A 19,605-nucleotide genomic window follows, 5' to 3' on the forward strand; every position below is an offset into this window, starting at 1 on the left:
TATAATGTGCCAGGGAAGTGCCACTCCATGGATCACTAGAGGTGCTCCCTTACAGGTACTGCTAGGGGAAAAACTGCTGGCACCAGTGCACATGTTAAGCACACAGCTATTGTGGAATGGCCATTAGCAATGCATCTTGAAGTACACCAGTCATGGACAGGTAACTATCTTTTCACAAGTCCAAAGCTTTGTCAGGCTGATGGATAGATACAAAATCTCAAAAAATAATATAATCTCTGACTTCTAGGGTGTTTGTAATTAAATCAGCTTTATTGACTGCATCTAGTAAAACAGATAATATTCCCGTTTCTTAAGCTATCATTTATCACCAAGCAATTGAGGTCATGTTAAATAGGAACACTCAAACCAAACACCGTGAATCTATTTCTGATCTCACAGAAAACTGAAGTTATGCCATTGTGACTTTCTGGTAATTTGAAAATGCAGGCTGCCTGTCTATTGTATTATTTTACAGTCATCATTCCATGAAGAGAGAGAGAGAGACTGTGTATCTGTACTAAGTATTGTCTATGCAATGAAAAGTTAATATACAATATATAATTAATATAGCTCCTTTTCTGTTTAACAATTCATACACTTACAAGTATATTCTGTGCTCAGTCATCAAAAGGTCAGTGCAGCTCCCGAATATTCATTAGGTTCCTGATTCAAAGTCAATTAGTTCCTAAACCAGCAAAGACATATAAGTGTATTTTAATGTTATACACTATTAATAGTCCCATTGAAGAAAATGGGATTTACTCAATCCTTAAATAGGACTTTTTGGGACTGAGGTTAGGAATCATTCTTGTTTTATTGCCCCCACTGAAAGCTAACAGGATCACAATAGTTTTTCACATAGAAAAGAATGTGAAAAGAGTTGGATATATTTTAGGAAGAAATACAAGACTAGATTCCATGTTTTTAGAATCTCAGCATTTCCTGTGTTCTAGAACACAGACTTGTAAAACTCCTTGAATAATTCATAAATTGTAGCGACTTCAGTGTTTTTAAAAGGGCTACATTTTAATGGGCCCTTAAGTTCATTTAAAAAACATTTGGTAATACCCCAGTCTACTTGTATTCCAGTCTCTATAATTAAAAGTGAATATAATTTTTCCTCTCTATATAAACATAAACAAACCACCTGTGAAAATACAAAACAACCTATGAAAATACAAAGCTTAAGTTTCTGTATGCAAGTACTGCCACAAAGTATAAGCTGCATTTTAATACGTTAGTAATATATATCCAAGTAAACAGTCTGTTTTCATTACAAATAATGATTTTGTCTTTAATATTGCAGGACTACACTTTGACAATGTACTTTCAGCAAGCCTGGAGGGATAAGAGGCTGTCATATAATGTAATACCTTTAAATCTTACACTGGACAATAGAGTAGCTGATCAACTTTGGGTCCCTGATACCTACTTCTTGAATGACAAGAAATCGTTTGTACATGGGGTCACTGTGAAGAACAGAATGATTCGTTTGCATCCAGATGGAACAGTCCTCTATGGTCTCAGGTCAGTGCCATCCATTTTTAATTATATTTTTGAATCAGTTTCTAATTGAAAAGTATCCAGGTTCATAATTCAAAATCATAGAATCATAGAGCTGAAAGAGACCTCAGGAGGTCATGAAGTCCAGCCCCCTGCCCAAAGCAGAGCCAATCCCATCTAAATCAACCCAGCCAGGGCTTTGTCAAGTCAAGACTTAAAAACTTCTAGGGATAGAGATTCCACTACCTCCCTAAATAACCCATTCCATACTTCACCACCTGCCTAGTGAAATAGTTTTTTCCTAATATACCACCTGGACCTCTCCCACCATATCTTGAGACCATTGCTCCTTGTTCTGCCATCCGAAACTACTGAGAACAGCCTTTCTCCATTATCTTTGGAACCTCCCTTCAGGAAGTTGAAGGCTGCTATCAAATCCCCCCTCACTCTTCTCTTCTGCAGACTAAACTAATCCAAATCCCTCAGCCTCTCCTCATAGGTCATGTGCTCCAGCCCCTTAATTATTGTTGTTGCCCTCTGCTAGATCCTCTCCAATGCGTCCACATCCTTTCCATAGTGGGGGCCCCAGAACTGGATGCAATACTCCAGATGTGGCCCCACCAGAGTGGAATAAAGGGAAATAATCTCTTCTCTCATGGCAGTGCTCTTCCTAATGCAACATAATATGCCATTAGCCTTCTTGGCTACAAGGGCACACTGTTGACTCATATCCAGCTTCTCATCCACAGGTCCTTTTCTGTTGAACTGCTATTTAGCCATTCAGTCCCCAGCCTATAATAATGCTTGGGATTCTTCCATCCCAAGTGCAGGATTCTACATTTGTCCTTGTTGAACCTCATCAGATTTCTTTTAGGCACAATCCTCTAATCTGTCTAGGTTACTCTGGACCTTACTCCTGCCCTCCAATGTATCTCCCTCTTCCCTTAGCTTAGTGTCATCTTCAAACTTGCTGAGGTTGTAATCTATACCCTATTCCAAATCATTAATAAAGATGTTGAACAAAACCAGCCCTAGAATAGATCCTTGGTGCACTCCGCTAGAAACCGACCGCCAACCTGAAATCGAGCCGTTAATCACTATCCGTTGGCCTGACAGTCTAGCCAGCTTTCTATCCACCTTACAGTGCACTTATCCAATCCACATTCCTTTAACTCGCTGGCAAGAATATTGAGGGAGACCATATCACAAGCTTTGCTAAAGTCAAGGTATATCACATCTACTGACTTTCCCGTATTCACAGATCCAGTTACCTCATAATAGAAGCTAATCAGATTGGTCAGGCATGCCCTTAGTGAATCCATGTTGACTATTCCTGATCACTTTCCCCTCTTTCAAGTGCTTCAGAATAGATTCGTTGAGGATCCCCCTCCGTGATTTTTCTGGGGACTGAGGTAAGGCTGACTGTTCTGTAGTTCCCTGGATTGTCCTTCTTACCTTTTTTTAAAAAGATGGGTACTACATTTGCCTTTTTCTAATCATCCAGGATCTCTCCCGATCTCCATGGCTGTGTCTACATTGGCATGAATTTCCGGAAATGCTTAAAATGGAATACTATTCCGTTTTCAGTTTTTCCGGAAAAGGAGCGTCTACATCGGCAGGCTGCTTTTCCGGAAAAGCCCTTTTCCGGAAAAGCCTCTGTTGTCAATGTAGACGCTCTTTTCTGGAAAAGACTATTGGGCTGTCTGCACTGGCCCTTTTCCGGAACAGTGTTCCGGAATAAGGACTTATGCCCGAGCGGGAGCAGAATAGTTTTTCCGGAATAGTGGCTGATTTTGTACAGTAGAGCATCATTGCTTTTCTGGAAATTCAAGGGCCAGTGTAGACAGCTTGCAGCTTATTCCGGAAAAGCGGGTGATTTTCTGGAATAAGTGGCCCAGTGTAGACACAGCCCATGAGTTTTCAAAGAGAATGTCCAAAGAATGACATTTACCAACTCTCTCAGAACCCTCAGATGCATTAAATCTGGACACATGGATTTCTAAATAGTTCTTAATGATCTGGACACAGTGGAAAAATGGTCTGAGGTAAATAGAATGAAGTTTAATAAGGAAAAATGCAAAGTACTCCACTATAAAAGGAACAATCAGTTTCACACATAGGGTGTGTCTAGACTACATGCCTCCTTCGACGGAGGCATGTAGATTAGCCAGATCGGAAGAGGGAAATGAAGCCGCGATTAAAATAATCGCGGCTTCATTTAAATTTAAATGGCTGCCCCGATCTGCCGATCAGCTGTTTGTCGGCAGATCGGGGGAGTCTGGACGCGATGCCCCGACAAAGAAGCCTTTCTTCATCGACACAGGTAAGCCTCGTGAAACCAGGTTTACCTGTGTCGATGAAGAAAGGCTTCTTTGTCGGGGCATCGCGTCCAGACTCCCCCGATCTGCCGACAAACAGCTGATCGGCAGATCGGGGCAGCCATTTAAATTTAAATGAAGCCGCGATTATTTTAATCGCGGCTTCATTTCCCTCTTCCGATCTGGCTAATCTACATGCCTCCGTCGAAGGAGGCATGTAGTCTAGACACACCCATACGGAATGGGAAGTGACTGTCTAGAAGGAGTACTGCAGAAAGGGATCTGGGCGTCATAGTGGATCCAAGCTAAATATGTGTCAACAGTGTGACACTGTTGCAAAAAAAGGCAAACGTGATTCTTGGATGCATTAAGAGGAGTGCTGTGAGCACGACACAATAAGTCATTCTTCTGCTCTTCTCTGAGCTGATTATGCCTCAGTTGGAGTATTGTGTCCAGTTCTGGGCACCACATTTCAAGAAAGATGTGAAGAAATTGGAGAAGATCCAGAGAAGAACAACAAAAATGCTTAAAGGTCTAGAAAAGATCAGCTATTAGGCAAGGCTGAAGGGATTGGGATAGTTGAATTTGGAAAAACGAAGATGGAGAGGGGATATGATAGCAGTTTTCAAGTATCTAAAAGGGTGTGGAAAATTGTTCTCCTGGCCTCTAATGATAGGGCAAGAAACAATGGGCCTAAACTCTAGCAAGGGAGGTTTAGTTTGGACATTAAGAAAAACTTCTCAAGTGTCAGGTGGTTAAACACTGGAATAAATTGCCTAGGGAGGTTGTGGAATCTCCATCACTGGAGATAATTAAGAGCAGGTTAGACAGACATCTATCAGGGATGATATAGACCATGCTTGGTCCTGCCATTAGGGCAGGGGAATGGACTTGATGATCTCTCATGGTCCTTTCCAGTTCTAGTATTCTATGATTCTACTGTACATCGATCTTCACTGCCCATATCTGTCTGAATTGCTAACATATTGCAAACAATGTCATCTTAAATGTTTTAATAAGAGATGTCTATAAAAGCCATTTGGATAAATTTTGAGGATAAAATTTTGAGAATAAAAATGTTGTGTAATTTTTAATAAAGTTCTAAGATTATTGTTTTAATAACATATAAGGGATATATCAGTTTCTCTACTAAACTTTCCGGATTAAGTGTTGTATTCGGTAGCATTTCCTTAAAGGATTTGAAATATCAAGTGGAGGTTAGGAAGAAAGAAGGCAATTAGTAAATTCATCGTTTAAAAAAGCCAGATGCTCCATTTTATACATCATTTTTGGGAGGAGCTGCTCAGAATGGTCTGAATTTTCTATTGCTTATAGACTTTTTTCCATTTTCCTGAGGTGCAGTTGGACTTCAAATTTTTTTCTATGTCTTTTAGTTTATTACGTGTGATGTTGGGTGGATATACTGCTAAATGCATTCTCAGTTGTGTCATGGTAAAGAAATAGAACAGCCTAACTAAGCAGTATCATAGGAAAGCTCAACAATTCTTTTTCCATGGCTTGTGTTGAAAACAGTTCCTGAAAATGGCAATTTAAAACTACAAAGCTGATAACTATCTGAAATGATTGGAGTATTCCTGCATTACAGTGGGTATATCTAGATTACATGCCTCTGCTGACAGAGGCATGTAAAATAGGCTACCCGACATAGTCGATGAAGCCAGGATTTAAATATCCCCGGCTTCATTAAAATAAAAATGGTCACCGCGCTGTGCTGGCTCAGCTGATCGTCAGCACAGCGCGCGAGTCAAGACGCAAATCAGTCAACAAGGGAAGCCTTTGTTGACCGCTCCTGTAAACCTCGTTTCAGGCATAAGGGAGCTGTCGACAAAGGCTTCCTTTGTCGACTGATCCGCTTCTTGACTCGCGCGCTGTGCCGATGATCAGCTGAGCTGGCACAGCGTGGAGGCCATTTTTATTTTAATGAAGCCAGGGATATTTAAATCCCAGCTTCATTGACTATGTTAGGTAGCCTATTTTACATGCCTCTGTCAGCAGAGGCATGTAATCTAGACATACCCAGTGTGACAAACTTCCTATTCAGATCTCTCAGATGTTGCCCTGCCCTCTGCATGTACTGAACTGAAACAGATGAAGTTTAATCCATTTTTAAAAATGTCTTGGTTTCTTGTTCTGAATCTTTTTTTTTGTCCTTAGCCCAGAGTGTTAGTGATGAAAAGTAATTACTATCTAAGTGTAGTCAGACTCCTGTGTGAAAGAAGTTCCTATGCTCACATCCACAATGCATGTAATTATTGGTGCTCTTGTTGTCAGTCTCAGCAAACATATCCAGGATTCAGTTGAGCTGAAGATTCAGTTACCTTCTTGTGGTGGCCTCCCAGATATTACTTTCGAAGCTTTCTGGACAGTATGGGACATGTATAATCCATGTTGTCTTTTCTCCTCTTCTTGACAAATGAAAGGTTTCAGGCTTAATTACTGTAATCTGTTTAATAAAAACAAAAAGCCCCTTTGGACCTGGATCCAAGAAGCAAAAGGAATCAATATAGTCATCTCTCTCTCTCTCTCTCTCTCTCTCTCTATATATATATATAAATATATATATGGGTGGTGTGTGGTTGTTGATTTATGAACATTGTATCTATCCTTTTATTGTGCACCAAAATTTAAATTGCTCTTGGCACTCATTACTGCAAAAAATCCTTTATTTCCTTATGAATGATGTCCTGTTCAGTCTGGGCATGTTTGACTCTAGCAGGGGTGAATGAGTGGTTTTGGTTAACAATATTTACATATACTGTATGCTGATCTGCACAGTGTGCCGTGCCACACCATTCTCGCCCCCAAAGTATAGGCTGTATTAATTGTAACAGCAGTGCTTCAAGGAACAGAATGGATCTTCAGAAGTGTTTTGGAGATGGAAAGGGAAGAGCATGTTCCCCAAATTGAAGGCTGCTATAGTTGCTTTGGTGCCTTGAAAGAAGGATGGTGGAAAGCCAAGTATGATGTGAAGTAGAAAAGGTTGGAAAATCTCATTAAACATATTTGTTTAATGAGGACTAAATGCACAGTCTTTTGCAGAGAATAACACATGGATTCCCAAAAGAGAGCAAAGGGCAACTGAGGTCTAGAGAAGCAAAATATGAGAGAGATCCCCCCCTACCTCCTTTTTTTTTAACACTGACTCTCTTAAGTTATATTTACTATAAAATTTGTTAGATTAGTGAGTTAGCTTGGCAAACCTATCAGATCTCTAAACTTCTCAGTACATTGCTATTCTTGAAAGTAGCTGTTGTACCTGAAAATAGTTTAAAGATTTTCCCCTGAAAATTGAGGAACTTAGGTGGTTTCAAGGGCCTAACTTTAGAAGCCCAAGTTTGAAAAATTTGGCCTCATTTACTTTCCCAAAGACAGTAACGAAAGTGGGATTATGATCCATCTTTTCTTAGCTCCCAAACTCTATGCCTCACTACAAACTCCATGTTCACTACAGCCTCTCCCCGAGTTACGAACGAGTTATGGACCAAACACTTGGCCGTAACTCGATCTGTTCGTAACTCGGACCCCATTGAGTTACATAGTGACTGCGCTGTTCGTAAGCGTGGGTCACGTTTGTAACTCGGGGACCGCCTTTACGATCACTCCATGGGAGCTTTGGTTGTAAATGCGAACAGTCGTAACTCAACCGTTTGCGACTCGGGGACCGGCTGTACATGTTACTGCGTGTTGTACTACAGTTTCCAAGTAATAATTAGTATTTTACAAAATTAAGGCTCATTACTCTAGATACCACAAAAAGTGATCCCATCTCTCTCTCTCTCTATGTGTGTGTGTGTACAAACACAAGTGTGACCTGCATTAAATTATATTTATGCAACATAAAGTTGTTGAGCGAGTTTCATATAAACTATAGAGCTCAGTCCTGTTTTTTGCTGATAGAAATGAAATCAATTTGTTCTATGGTTGGATATTTAATGCAGACTAGGTGTTGCCTTGTGAACTCTAGAAGAATAATTTGTCAAGGGTAAGTGCTGGGAATTTAATTGAAATTATGTTGTCTGATATTCAGGTTCAATTTAAGGATGTTAAGTTAAATATTGGGTAATTGACTAATCAAATAGTCGATGCATTTTTGCACTGACTATTCGATTAGTCGATAGGGCACCTCTGCCTTTGAAGGGTAGCAACATCCCTAGGTGAAAGCATCAGGCTCCTCACACATTTCAAAGTGGCAGCGCTGCTTGGAGCCCAGGATCACCTGGGGAGTTCACCACTGATCCTGGGCTCCCCACGGCATTTCAAAGCAGCAGTGCTGTATGGAGCCCACAGTCGACTGAGGACTCCCCAGCTGATCCTGGGCTCCACACAGGGCTGCCACTTTGAAATACCTCAAGGAACCTGATGCTGGGGTCCCTGTGGCATTCAAAGTGGCAGGCTTCTGCTTTGAAATACCTCAAGGAACCTGATGCCGGGGTCCCCGTGGCATTCAAAGCAGCAGCACTGCACAGAGCAGCTGACCACTGGCTCCATGTGGTGTTGCTGCTTTGAAGTACCCCGTCATTTCTCCCCCCCCTTTGCTGCCTCTATCTGATAGAGCCAGCAAGGGGCGAGGGGGAGTGACTAGTTGACTATCCTGTCGATTAGTCCTTCATATCCCTAGTTCAATTATGGCACTGAAAAGTTTGTAATGCTGGCACATTATAGTTAGTAATGTCCCTGTTGTGTGTTGAACATGAGAACAAACTAAGATTATGCCTCAGTGGGTGTTGTATTACTACACAATAATTTTTATTGTTGTTTTAGTTTATTGTTGTTGGGTTTTTGTGTGTGTGTTTGATAGTGTTATAAAAGCAGAAGGGTTTTGATTCTTGGAAATAAAAAGAATCAATTACAAAAAACACAAGTAAGATAAAATTTCTTCCTGTGCAATAACAAAAAATCTAGTAAATTTGTGTAGTCCTCAACAAAAGAAAACGAGGTATTTAATATTCTAGGATACCAAGGCCATAATTATGGTTGTACCACAGCTTTCAATTTAACAGAATTCTTAAACTGAAAGCTGTGGTACAGCCTTTCAAAACAATGATAACCTAAACATAAGATTTGACATTTTCAAAGTTTCTGAATTTTTCAAGGCTTTTTCTAAAAAGCACCTTATTTTTTTGAAAATTTTAAAAAATATTTGAAAATGAACATTTCTGAAATGCCCATTTTGACAAGATTTTTTTTGTTTAAAAAATGGAATGGAATTTTGACCAACTCTAAAAGGGTATGTCTACACTACCCTGCTAGTTCGAACTAGCGGGGTAATGTAGGCATACCGCACTTGCAAATGAAGTTACTCCTCGTGAAATGAGGAGTAACGGTAGTTTGAACTAGGAAACCTAGTTCGAACTACCTAGTTCGTGCCCCGTGTAGCCGCGCTGCACGGGGTTCGAACCAGCGGGGTTTTAAAAATGGCGGCTCCCCGCTTATGCAAATGAAGCCCGGGAAGTTCAAATCCCGGGCTTCATTTGCAAGTGCGGTATGCCTACATTACCCTCCTAGTTCGAACTAGGAGGGTAGTGTAGACATACCCATATGTATCTAATTCTTTTTTCACACCAACTTCATATTGGAGCGACTCTATTGCCTTGGGTATAATTAGTTCTCATTTTAATTGGGACTAGAGTAAAATCATGTCTCTTCTACTTGATAGTGTGTTTAATAGCATTTTATTTATTTTGTTAAGTTAGGCCCAGTTTTTCAAAGATATTTAGACCTTCATAGATTCTAAGGCTGGAAGACTATGTCGACACAGCAGCATTATTTTTTAATAACTAACATTATTCCAAAACAATAAAGCCATTATTTCGAAATAATATTGAGCTGGAGGAAATAATGTTGAGCTGGAGGACTTCTAACTCTGACTCCTTTCATGAGGAATAAGGGAAGTTGAAAGGAATCAGGGAAATCAAAGGAAGAGTGTTCTTCCTTCGACTTCTTGCTGTGTAGACAGTGCCAAAAGCTGAATTAAGCTATTTTGACTTCAGCTACGAAATTGTAGTAGCTTAATTTGAGTTTTGCCCTGTTGTATAGACATACTAGGAGAGACCATTATCATCATCTATTCTGATCTCCTGTGTAGAATTTTCCCAGAATAATTCCTAGAGCTCATATTCAGCTATTATCCACCATGGAATCATAGAGGTGAAGGGACCACAAGAGTCATCTAGTCTTAACCCCCTGCCAACATACAGGATTTCTTGTGTCAAAATCATCCAAGACAGATGACTATCCAGCCTCCTTTTTAAAACCTTCCAGTGAAGAATCTTTGACTATTTCCCAAGGCAGTCTGTTCCATTGTACTATTGCTTTTACAATAAAGTTTTTTCCTGAGAATTCATCTAAATCTGCTATGCTCTAGTTTGAACCCATTGCTCTTGTCCTGCCTTCTGTAGCAAAAGACAATAATTGTTCTTCATCTTCTTTATGGCAGCCTTTCAAATATCCAAAGAACACTATCATACCCCCCTCTTTCCTCTTTTCCAGACTAAACATATCCAGTTCCTTCAGTAATTTCATATACGACTTGCCTCCATCCTTTTGATCATCTTTGTTGCTCACCTTAGGATCCTTTCCAGTTTCTCTACATTAGTAGCCAAAACTAGACACAATACTTCAGCAGAGGCCTAACCAGCATCAAGTAAAACAATTTTAAGATGCCTCTATTTGTGCATCTTAAAATTGAATTTGCTTCTTTTGCAACAGCAGTGCATTGCTGACTCATGTTGACACTGTGATCCACCACAATTTCCAGATCCTTGTTGCAAAGTCAGTTTCCCCCCATTTTGAATTTGTTTGTTTTTTTCCTTCCTGGGAGCATGTCCACATTATTAGATGAGGTCAGATTTTTTTAGAACCTGATTTTGTGAAGTTGAAAGTGCATTTCCTCTCTGTGCTCAGTACTTGGATATAGTTTGAAGTAGCACATCCCCAATATGGTGGCTCCTGTTGACTTTCAGAACGATGCACTGTGAGTAGCTGCACCCCTTTGCATTCTGAATTGTGCTCCTAGAGCATGCTGTGACCAACACTGTGCAGTGGGTATCTCTGCATAAATGTTATCAGTGGTCCATAATGCACTCCTTTCCTCCCTCCACCTCCTGTAATGGCAAACAGTCTATTTGTGCCCTTTTCTCTCTTGTTGGTTATCCACACAGATGTTGTAGCAGCGTGAGCATGGAACCCATCATGGATCTTGTTCAGCATCAAAGTTTTATGATGCTGATGTTAACCTTGATGTGCCTAATGCTAGAATATGTCCAAAGCATATCCAGGGTCTGCTGGAATAAGGAAGGATTTCAGGAGGCCATGAACATACTCTTCTGAGAAGCACTTGAGTTGAGCAATTGCAAATAGCACTGACATTTGATCCTCTGGATACAGTGGAATGCTGGTTCTGGTGCTGTGAGACAAACACACACTGGTGGGACTGAGTTATTATGCGACTATGGGATAATCAGCAGAGGCTACAAAACTTTAGCATGTGTAAGGCTACTTTCATGGAACTTTCAAATTGCTTCCCCCTCACTCTGAAGCATAAGAATACAAGTATGAGACCTGCTCTGACTGTGAAGAAGCAAGTGGCAATATCCCTGTGGAAACTTGCAATGCCAGACAGCTACTGGTCAGTTGGGAATCAGTTTGAAGTGGGGAAATCTACGGAGATCCAAGTAGCCAAGGCAATCAGTACCTTTCTGCTAAGGAGGGTAATTGTGAGACATATGGAGGAAATAGTGGATGGCTTTACTGAGCTGGGGTTCCCTAACTGTGGAAGGGTGATAGATGAACACACGTCTCCATCTTTGCACCTGACCACCTTGCAAAGGAGTACTTAAACCACAAAGGGTACTTCTCAACGGTGCTGCAGGGGCTGTTTGATCACAAAGGAAGTTTCGCTGTCATCATTGTGAGATGGTTGGAAGGGGGCACAACAAGCGCATCTTTAGAAACTTCTCCTTATTCATCAAGCTACAAACTGCAACTATTTTTCCAGACTGGAAAATTACAATCAGAGATGTTAAAATGCCAGTAGTGATCCTTAGAGACCCCATTTCAATGTAACACCCTTGGAAGTCTTCTAAAACAAAGTAATCAGCTCTAATAGATCAATACTTAGGCTCATTCATATAAAACAGGGATCTAATTACATAGTTTCTATTTAGTGTTACCAGATGGGTTTCAAAATATACTGGATACACATGATCTCAGAACGATAGGGGGAGAGGGGACCGTCTGGGAGGGGAGTGGGGCTGGCCAGGAGGGGGTCAGGGAGAGCGGGGATGGCCGGGGGCGATCGGGGGCGGAGAGAACCAGCTGGCGGGGAGCAGGGCTGGCTGGGAGGAGGTCGGGAGGAGTGGGGCTATCTGGGGGGAACCAGCCGGCAGGGAGTGGGGCTGGCCTGGGCGCACACCAATCCTGGGGTACTGCCCATCCCGCACACAGTCCTGGCAGGGTGCACGGGCAAGTCCCACCGCAGCCCCGCCCCACTCCTTTCTACTACATAGCTGCATACTGCCTGGCTGCAGAAACGCTCATGCAGCGTGAGCATATCTACCAGCCAGGCAGAACGCAACTACATACTGATTCTCATGATAATAATAAAACTTAATTAGAAAATTTTTATGTCCGGTATTTTCTCAATTTGTTTCCTGACCAGAAAGCTCAAATACCAGACTGTCCGGTTCAGCAACCCTATTTCTATTAGGTGAGGGTATCCCTCCCATTTCAGTCAATGAATCTAAGTAAAGGTTCTGGGATAAAGGAAACAGAACTCTTTCCTTCCTGCTAATAAGAAAAACCAATACAAATAATAAGAAATAAAGGCAGTTGGGAATAATGTTGTTATTTATTACCATTTTCTAACTCCTATGATATATTAAAGTCAAGAAGAAAATATAACCATTTAAAGGGTTCACTTCCTTTTATTTGAGTCTTTTTAATCAATAAAAATGTATGAATTGATTTGCATGTCAGTTATTTGTACTAATACAATAGCTTATAGATTTGCTAACCTTTATGCTATCTATTTGAAATATGCTTTATGTTGAGCTTGTCTCTTCTAAATATCAGTGAAGTAAGGACACTTTTTGAACCCCAAAAACGTTAGATGATAGAACCATATTTCTCCCTCCTCTCCCATTGCAGACCCTAGCAAGTGAGCACAGGCACTGCTGCTCTCTGAATCCCTAGAAGGAGGTAAGGAGGAGTGAGATAGGAAGGGCCTATCAGCTGCCCTCCTCTCATTCTTCACTGCCACACAGGTATTTAAATTGTTCATCATTACTGTCAGGTAAACCTAGCATTAGAAATTTCACTATTAAAACACATCTGCTGTTTAATTAATGATTCTTGGACATTTTTATCATGTGGAGACTTCCCCTGCAAGATTCATATAACATCCTAGTTACTCACAGGTTCAAATCACTGTAATCCAAACAATCTGTGCTCAGCTTTAGTTTTTAATGATGTAAGTCTTTTAAACCAAAATCACATTAAAATATTATCTAACTAGCCAATTAGACCATCATAAGACAGGATTTTCAGGCCTCTCCTCCACGTCGGTCTTCTCTCCTGAGCCTCAGGTCTCTCGTTCCGTCTCTCTCTCTCTCTCTCTCTCTCTCTCTCTCTCTCTCTCTCCTCCTGCCTCCCCCTTTCTCTCTCAGCTCTCCTCTGCCTTCTGCCTCTCTCTCCGTCTCTTCTCCCCCTCCTGCCTCTCACTCTCTCTCTGCTCTCCTCTGTCTTCATTGGAGATGCTCGCTCATCCAGGCCCTGCCCCCTGGGTGTATACATCACCTCCCCGCCCCCCTTCGCCTTCTGCCGTGGCGCTTGGCTGACTTCTGTGCTGCTCAGACAGGCTGCCACGTGGGAGCAAGCGGTGCAAACAGCCTCTCTCTCTCTTCTCCTCCTACTTCCTTGCCCTCTCTCTCTCTCCTCTCATCCACCTCCTGCCTCTCTCTCCTTCTCTCTCTTTATCTTCTCCCCCTTTCACCTCTCACTCTGTGTTTCTCTTCTCCTCCTCCTGCTGCATCTCTCTTACTCTCTCTCTCACTGTCTTCTGCCTCCTATCTGCCTCCTCCATTCTCCTCTCTGTTTCCTCCACATCCATTTGGGCCCCATGCTGCATGGAGAGCGCAGACCACAAACAGCTGCTTGCTCCCACATGGCTGAACTGTGCAGAAGTCAACTAAGTGCCATGACAGGAGGCAACAGTGCCGCCCAGAGGGAACAGCCAGCATTTCAGCGTTACAGAGTCACAGATAGTGGGCTACTATATATATGATGAATTAAAATGAAAGCAAAAGTTTGCGATGGCAGTACATTTTAGTGCCTAATTAGTGTCCATTTTCACACATCCCTGCATACATTTTCTAGTGTTCTGAAAATGATTGTTGTTATTGCTACATTAATGTACTTGATCTTACCCCTTGCCCACCGATCTCCTGAAGAAGGGGGCTGTGCCCATACCATCTACATGTTTTGTTAGTCTATAAAGTGCTACCAGACCATTTGTTATTTTTTAAGTTTATATTTGCAGTGACATTCTTTCATTTTAAGATGCATATTTCTAAAATTGGGGGAATTTTGCAAAAGTCTGAACACCTTTTTTAACAAAAATGGATCGTCTGTGAATAGATTTAAATAGATTATCTTAAGAAATACACTTTCCAAGTCAGTCAGGGTATGTCTACACTGCAAAGTTAATTTGAAATAATAGCTGTTAACTTCAATAGCATCTATACATGCAACCGCTATTTCAAATTTAATTTGAAATAGCGGAGCACTTAATTCAAATTTGGTAAACCTCATTCTACAAAGAGTAACACCAAATTCGAAATAGCTAATTCGAAATAAGTGCTGTGTAGACACTTAATTCGAATTAGCTGGCCTCCAGACCTTCGCAATTTTCCCTGGTCACCACTCTGGGCCAAACCAGGAAAACTCCTCTCCTCTCCCCCAGCCCCAGAGCCCTTATAGGGGTAGACTCTGGCCAGATGGCACGTGCCAGAGCCAGGCTTGCCAGCAGTCTCTTCCCTTGACCAAGTGGCCCCAGGATGAGCCAGGCAGTCAGTGCCAGCCAGCCGTCCCCCACCCAGTCCCCCAGCACCCATGGGCCAGCCGGGGCCATAGACGGCGTGCACCTGCCTGGACTGGTGCGGAGATCATGGACCTCATAGAGGTTTGGTGGGAAGCCCCCAGTGTCCATGATCTCTGCACCTGGAGGAGGAACACAGCCGTCTATGGCCGCATAGTGGCCACCATGCACCCAGGAGCAGGTGTGCTTGAAAATTAAAGAGTTGCCTCAGGGGTTCATCAGGGCCACCAGGGGTGGTGTCGCAGCAGGGGCTGACACCTGCCCCAACTTCCTCACCCTCTACCACATCCTGGGGGTTGGGATGATCCATGCCACTCCGGGGGACAGCGAGCTGGGACCAGAGGGCCTTGACCCAGGCGTGGCAAAGGGGCCAGCATGGAGGGTGACATGCCAGCAGGACCCCCAAGCTGTCCCGGCACCAGAGTCAGCAGGGTCATCAGGGGAGGCCACACCAGGTAAGTGCCACTGTTCCCTACCCGGGGGGAGGGGCAGAGAGGGAGACCAGGGACCGCGTGCGTGGGCCATGCCTCCCACGGATCACACAGACACTTGTGCATGTGTGGGCAGGTGCCGTGCCACCCTTGGGCAGGTGGCTCCAGCTGCATGCCACACAGGACCCGTGGCCCGATAGCCACACGCGTGTGTGAAGAGACCTAACATGCTCCCAACCCTGGGGTGGGACCCAGCAGGACTCCCTCCCTTCACACGCCCCCTCTACACAGAGGCAGGGGACATCTCTGCTCCGCATTGGCCGCGCTATACACAGCAGAGAAGCATGAGTACAGTCTTGAGGCAGCTCCCACTCTCAGCGAGAGCCAGACATCCTGACCATGGCCTCTGTGCATGCTCGTCGACTCTGATGGTGCACGGCACGGTCGTCCTCACCTTGCAAGGGGAGTTGGGCATCATCCACTGCATCCCCAGGGAGAACTGACCACTCCCCTTCTTTCTCCACAGCTGCACGAGCTGCATGTGCAGGGCACACCACCTCGCCTGGGACATGTTCCCACACCCGAGGGCTCCTCTGGACCACCAACACACATCGGGGGTACCGGGACCAGCACCTGGGGGCCCTGTGAACCCTTCACCACACCATCCAGGCCTGGGTGCAGGAGGACCTGCAGCTCTGCCAGGAGCAGCTGGCCCAGGACTGTGCCATGTGCTCACACCTTCAGGCCATGCTGCAGAGCGTGCTGCCCCGTGCCCGCCCCAGCGCCTGCTGCCCCCCCAGCTACTGTTCCTCTTCCCACTCCTGCTCCCCACCTCTCCCTCCTCAACCTCCTCACCCTCCTCCTCAATCTCCACACCCTCCTCCCCATCCCCCCAGGGACACCAAGGCCCCTGCACCCGCCATGCTGGGAGACATGTGGCTCAATGAAACCCCCACCCCTGAGCACTGAGCTTCCCCTCCCCCTTCTTCTCCTTGCTTCCCACTTTCAGCTCCCTCCTCCCAGTTTTCCCCCTCCCCTCTCCCACCCTCTGTCCTCCCATCTCCCGCCTCCTTTCCCCAGTCTCCCCAGAGTTTCAGTCCCCCGCCCCAGTTTTGTTAAATAAAAACAGTTCGTGTTTATGAAAAAATGTGTCTTTTATTTGACATCAGGAAAGGGGGCTAAGGAGGGATAAGTGGAAGGATGTGAGGGAGGAATGGGGCACAAGCCCCCGGTAGGGAGGACTGGGGTGGCTCTGAGGGCTCCTTGGGGTGGACACTCTCCCTCAGGGCCTCCTGGATCCTGACAGCCCTCCAATGGACTCCCCCAGATGGCAGCCTGCGGCAAGTGCAGCCGGGCTGATGGCAGCGACCCCACAAGATGCACTGGTATGCCCAGGGGCAGCTCTGGCTCCATGTAGCCGAGTGCTGTGGTGTCCCGAGTGCGGGCACCCAGGGCTTTCTAAGACAGGACTGCTTTGCTGTCCCTCATTGAGGTAGACAAGCAAGCGGGGAATCCTGAAAACTGTCTGTCCGAGGTGGGGTCCCTTTAAGCACAAAGCTCAGTTGGCCTTAGGCAGCAGCCCCACACACTAACCTGATGCCCTGCCAGCACTGGTTCTGGCCAGCCTTAACTTTGGTTCAGGGTCCACTCAGTGTGGACGTGCTATTTTGAAATAGCGAAGTGCTATTTCAAAATAGTTTTTGTGTATAGATGCATTATTTTGAATTAGATTAATTCGAATTAACTATTTTGAATTAAGTTAACTTGAATTTACACTGTAGTGTAGACATACCCTCACGGAATTGTCGTTGGTCTTCAGGTTGTCAAGATAGCCATGACTTTGAAGATACAAATGTAGCTGTCCCACCTTATTTTATTTTGGTCCTTACCTTTTGTTCCTTTGATGTGGTTCACCTTTGTTTTTCCCAGTAGCATTTGTACATGGCATTGGATCATGTCTCATGTAATTAGATTTAACTAATTTAAGGTAAATTTCAGCAGGGATCAGAAGGAAGTTATGTAACTACTGTTCTTTCACTAGAAACAAGAGAGAAAAAGATGGCTAATAACAAATGTGGACACTCTAGATTTTAGTAATTTTATACTGTCCCTAATGTATTTACCATATTATATTAGATAAGAGCTAAACCAAATTGTAGCAATATGACAAAAAAGCCTTGGAATATTAACTGGCAATTAGTCTTCTGAAATAATTATTCACATTTCAAAAAAAGGGCCTAGTTAACTCATACAAGTTATAATATTTCAAATATATGGTGGTGTAGCCATGCTAGTTCCAAGCTATTAGAGAAACAAGGTGGGTGAGATAATATATTTTACTGGCTCAGTGTCTGTTAGCGAGTGAGACAAGCTTTTGTACTTACACAGAGCTCATCTGAAGACTTGAAGAAGAGCTCTGCATAAGCTCAAGAGTTTATCGCTTTCACCAATAGTAGCTGGTCTAATAAAAGATATGTCCTCACCCAAATTGTGTGTCAAAGTATTTAACTCTGTTTTTAAATAAAACATCTTGGAAGGAGAACTATTTGATCAAAACTGAAAGCAAACATTACAGATCAAGTTGATGCAGACCTAAAATAGAGTCTGTTTCCTAAACTGAAACTTCCATGCCACAGAAGATAATGGAGCAAATAATTAAGGAATTCATCTGCAACCGTCTGGAAAATAATAACGTGATGAGTAATAGCCAGCATGGATTTGTAAAGAACAAATCATGTCAAACTGATCTGATAGCTTTCCTTGATGGGATAACAAGTCTTGAGGATAAAGAGGAAGCGGTAGATGTGATATACCTGGACTTTAATAAAGCATTTGATATGGTCTCATATAACCTTCTTATATGGAGCTACTATCCGGACTGGATAATAATTCGCAGAGAGTAGTTATTAATGTTTCACAGTCATGCTGAAAGGGCATAACAAGTGAGGTTCTACAAGGGTCCATTTTGGGACAAGTTTTGTTGAATAACTTCATCAACAATTTAGATATTAGCATAGAGCTGTGGTATCCAACCAGTTCAGAATCAGTAACCACTATAGTGAACTAGCCACATTATTCTGAACATGTAAATAATGTAATGAGACTCTCCAAATATACCAATTCTTGTCTTTTAATATCAACAAAATGCTTCAATGTTGGTTTTAATAAACAGAAATCACCACATTTCACATATCAGAGGGGTAGCCGTGTTAGTCTGAATCTGCAAAAGCGACGAGGAGTCCTGTGGCACCTTATAGACTAACTGAAGTGTAGGAGCATAAGCTTTCGTGGGCAAAGACCCACTTCGTCAGATGCATGCATCTGACGAAGTGGGTCTTTGCCCACGAAAGCTTATGCTCCTACACTTCAGTTAGTCTATAAGGTGCCACAGGACTCCTCGTCGCTTTTGCACATTTCACAGAAATTCAATAAATGGGACACTTGACAATTTTGTTTGACTGCTAAACTTCTGAAGTCAACCACAATTTTGTCACTGACAGCACACCTCAACTCGGTCTCCATATTTTCATCCAGTAACCTTGACCAAGACTTCAAATTGATGTACGTCATGACAGAAAATGAATGACACTTCACAAAGCCATGTTGAACCAAACATGGAAAAAAGTTTGGCAACTTCAGTTTTCAAAATAGCAAGCTGACTTTGATGCAAAAGTGCATCTCATATTATCAAAACTGATTCATTTTTTGACTAATGGAGCTGGCTTTGAAGTGTGACAGTATCTTCGTCAAACAAACATTTGTCCTGGCCAAGCAAATTGATAAGGTCTTGAAAATTAGCTACTGAAATGGGTTTTTCATTAATCAAAATGCCAACATGAAGTTTTGAAAATCTGTAAAATGCTGGCTGAATTTCATTGCCAGTTTTTCAAGCCATCTCACATAATGCTGACAATCAAGATCATCATGCTCACATTCACTGTCTCCAGCAATTTTCTGAAAATTTGGGAAGTGGGTGAATTCTCCTGCTTTCATTTGAATGATGAATAGCTGTAGCTTAGAAGAAAACTTCCAAATGTGCTAGACCATATCACAAATCAGCTTTCCCTTTTACTGAAGTTTCAGATGGAGTTCATTTAAATGACACGTGATATTAGTCAAGAACTGCAAATCAAATTGCCACTGCTTATCTTCAATAGCAGAATAACTGTCCAGTGTTTCTTTTCTCGACAAGAAAGTCACTGATTGGAATACATAAGAACATAAGAACAGCCATACT

The 19,605-nt window shown here is 42.9% G+C and overlaps 1 protein-coding gene across 7 annotated transcripts in view; it reads left to right on the forward strand.

Annotated features, from left to right (window-relative positions):
• The window catches only part of GABRB2 (gamma-aminobutyric acid type A receptor subunit beta2), a 395,901-nt gene that overhangs the window by 169,746 nt on the left and 206,550 nt on the right, over positions 1–19,605 (forward strand). For all 7 annotated transcript variants that reach the window (XM_014580642.3, XM_014580644.3, XM_025178486.2 and 4 more), the window contains one exon: positions 1,307–1,527. In XM_014580642.3, coding sequence (XP_014436128.1) covers positions 1,307–1,527 — 221 coding nt within the window. The remainder of the gene's footprint in view (positions 1–1,306; positions 1,528–19,605) is intronic.

The sequence above is a fragment of the Pelodiscus sinensis genome, chromosome 17, assembly GCF_049634645.1.
Source record: "Pelodiscus sinensis isolate JC-2024 chromosome 17, ASM4963464v1, whole genome shotgun sequence".
Classification (NCBI taxonomy): Eukaryota; Metazoa; Chordata; order Testudines; family Trionychidae; genus Pelodiscus; species Pelodiscus sinensis.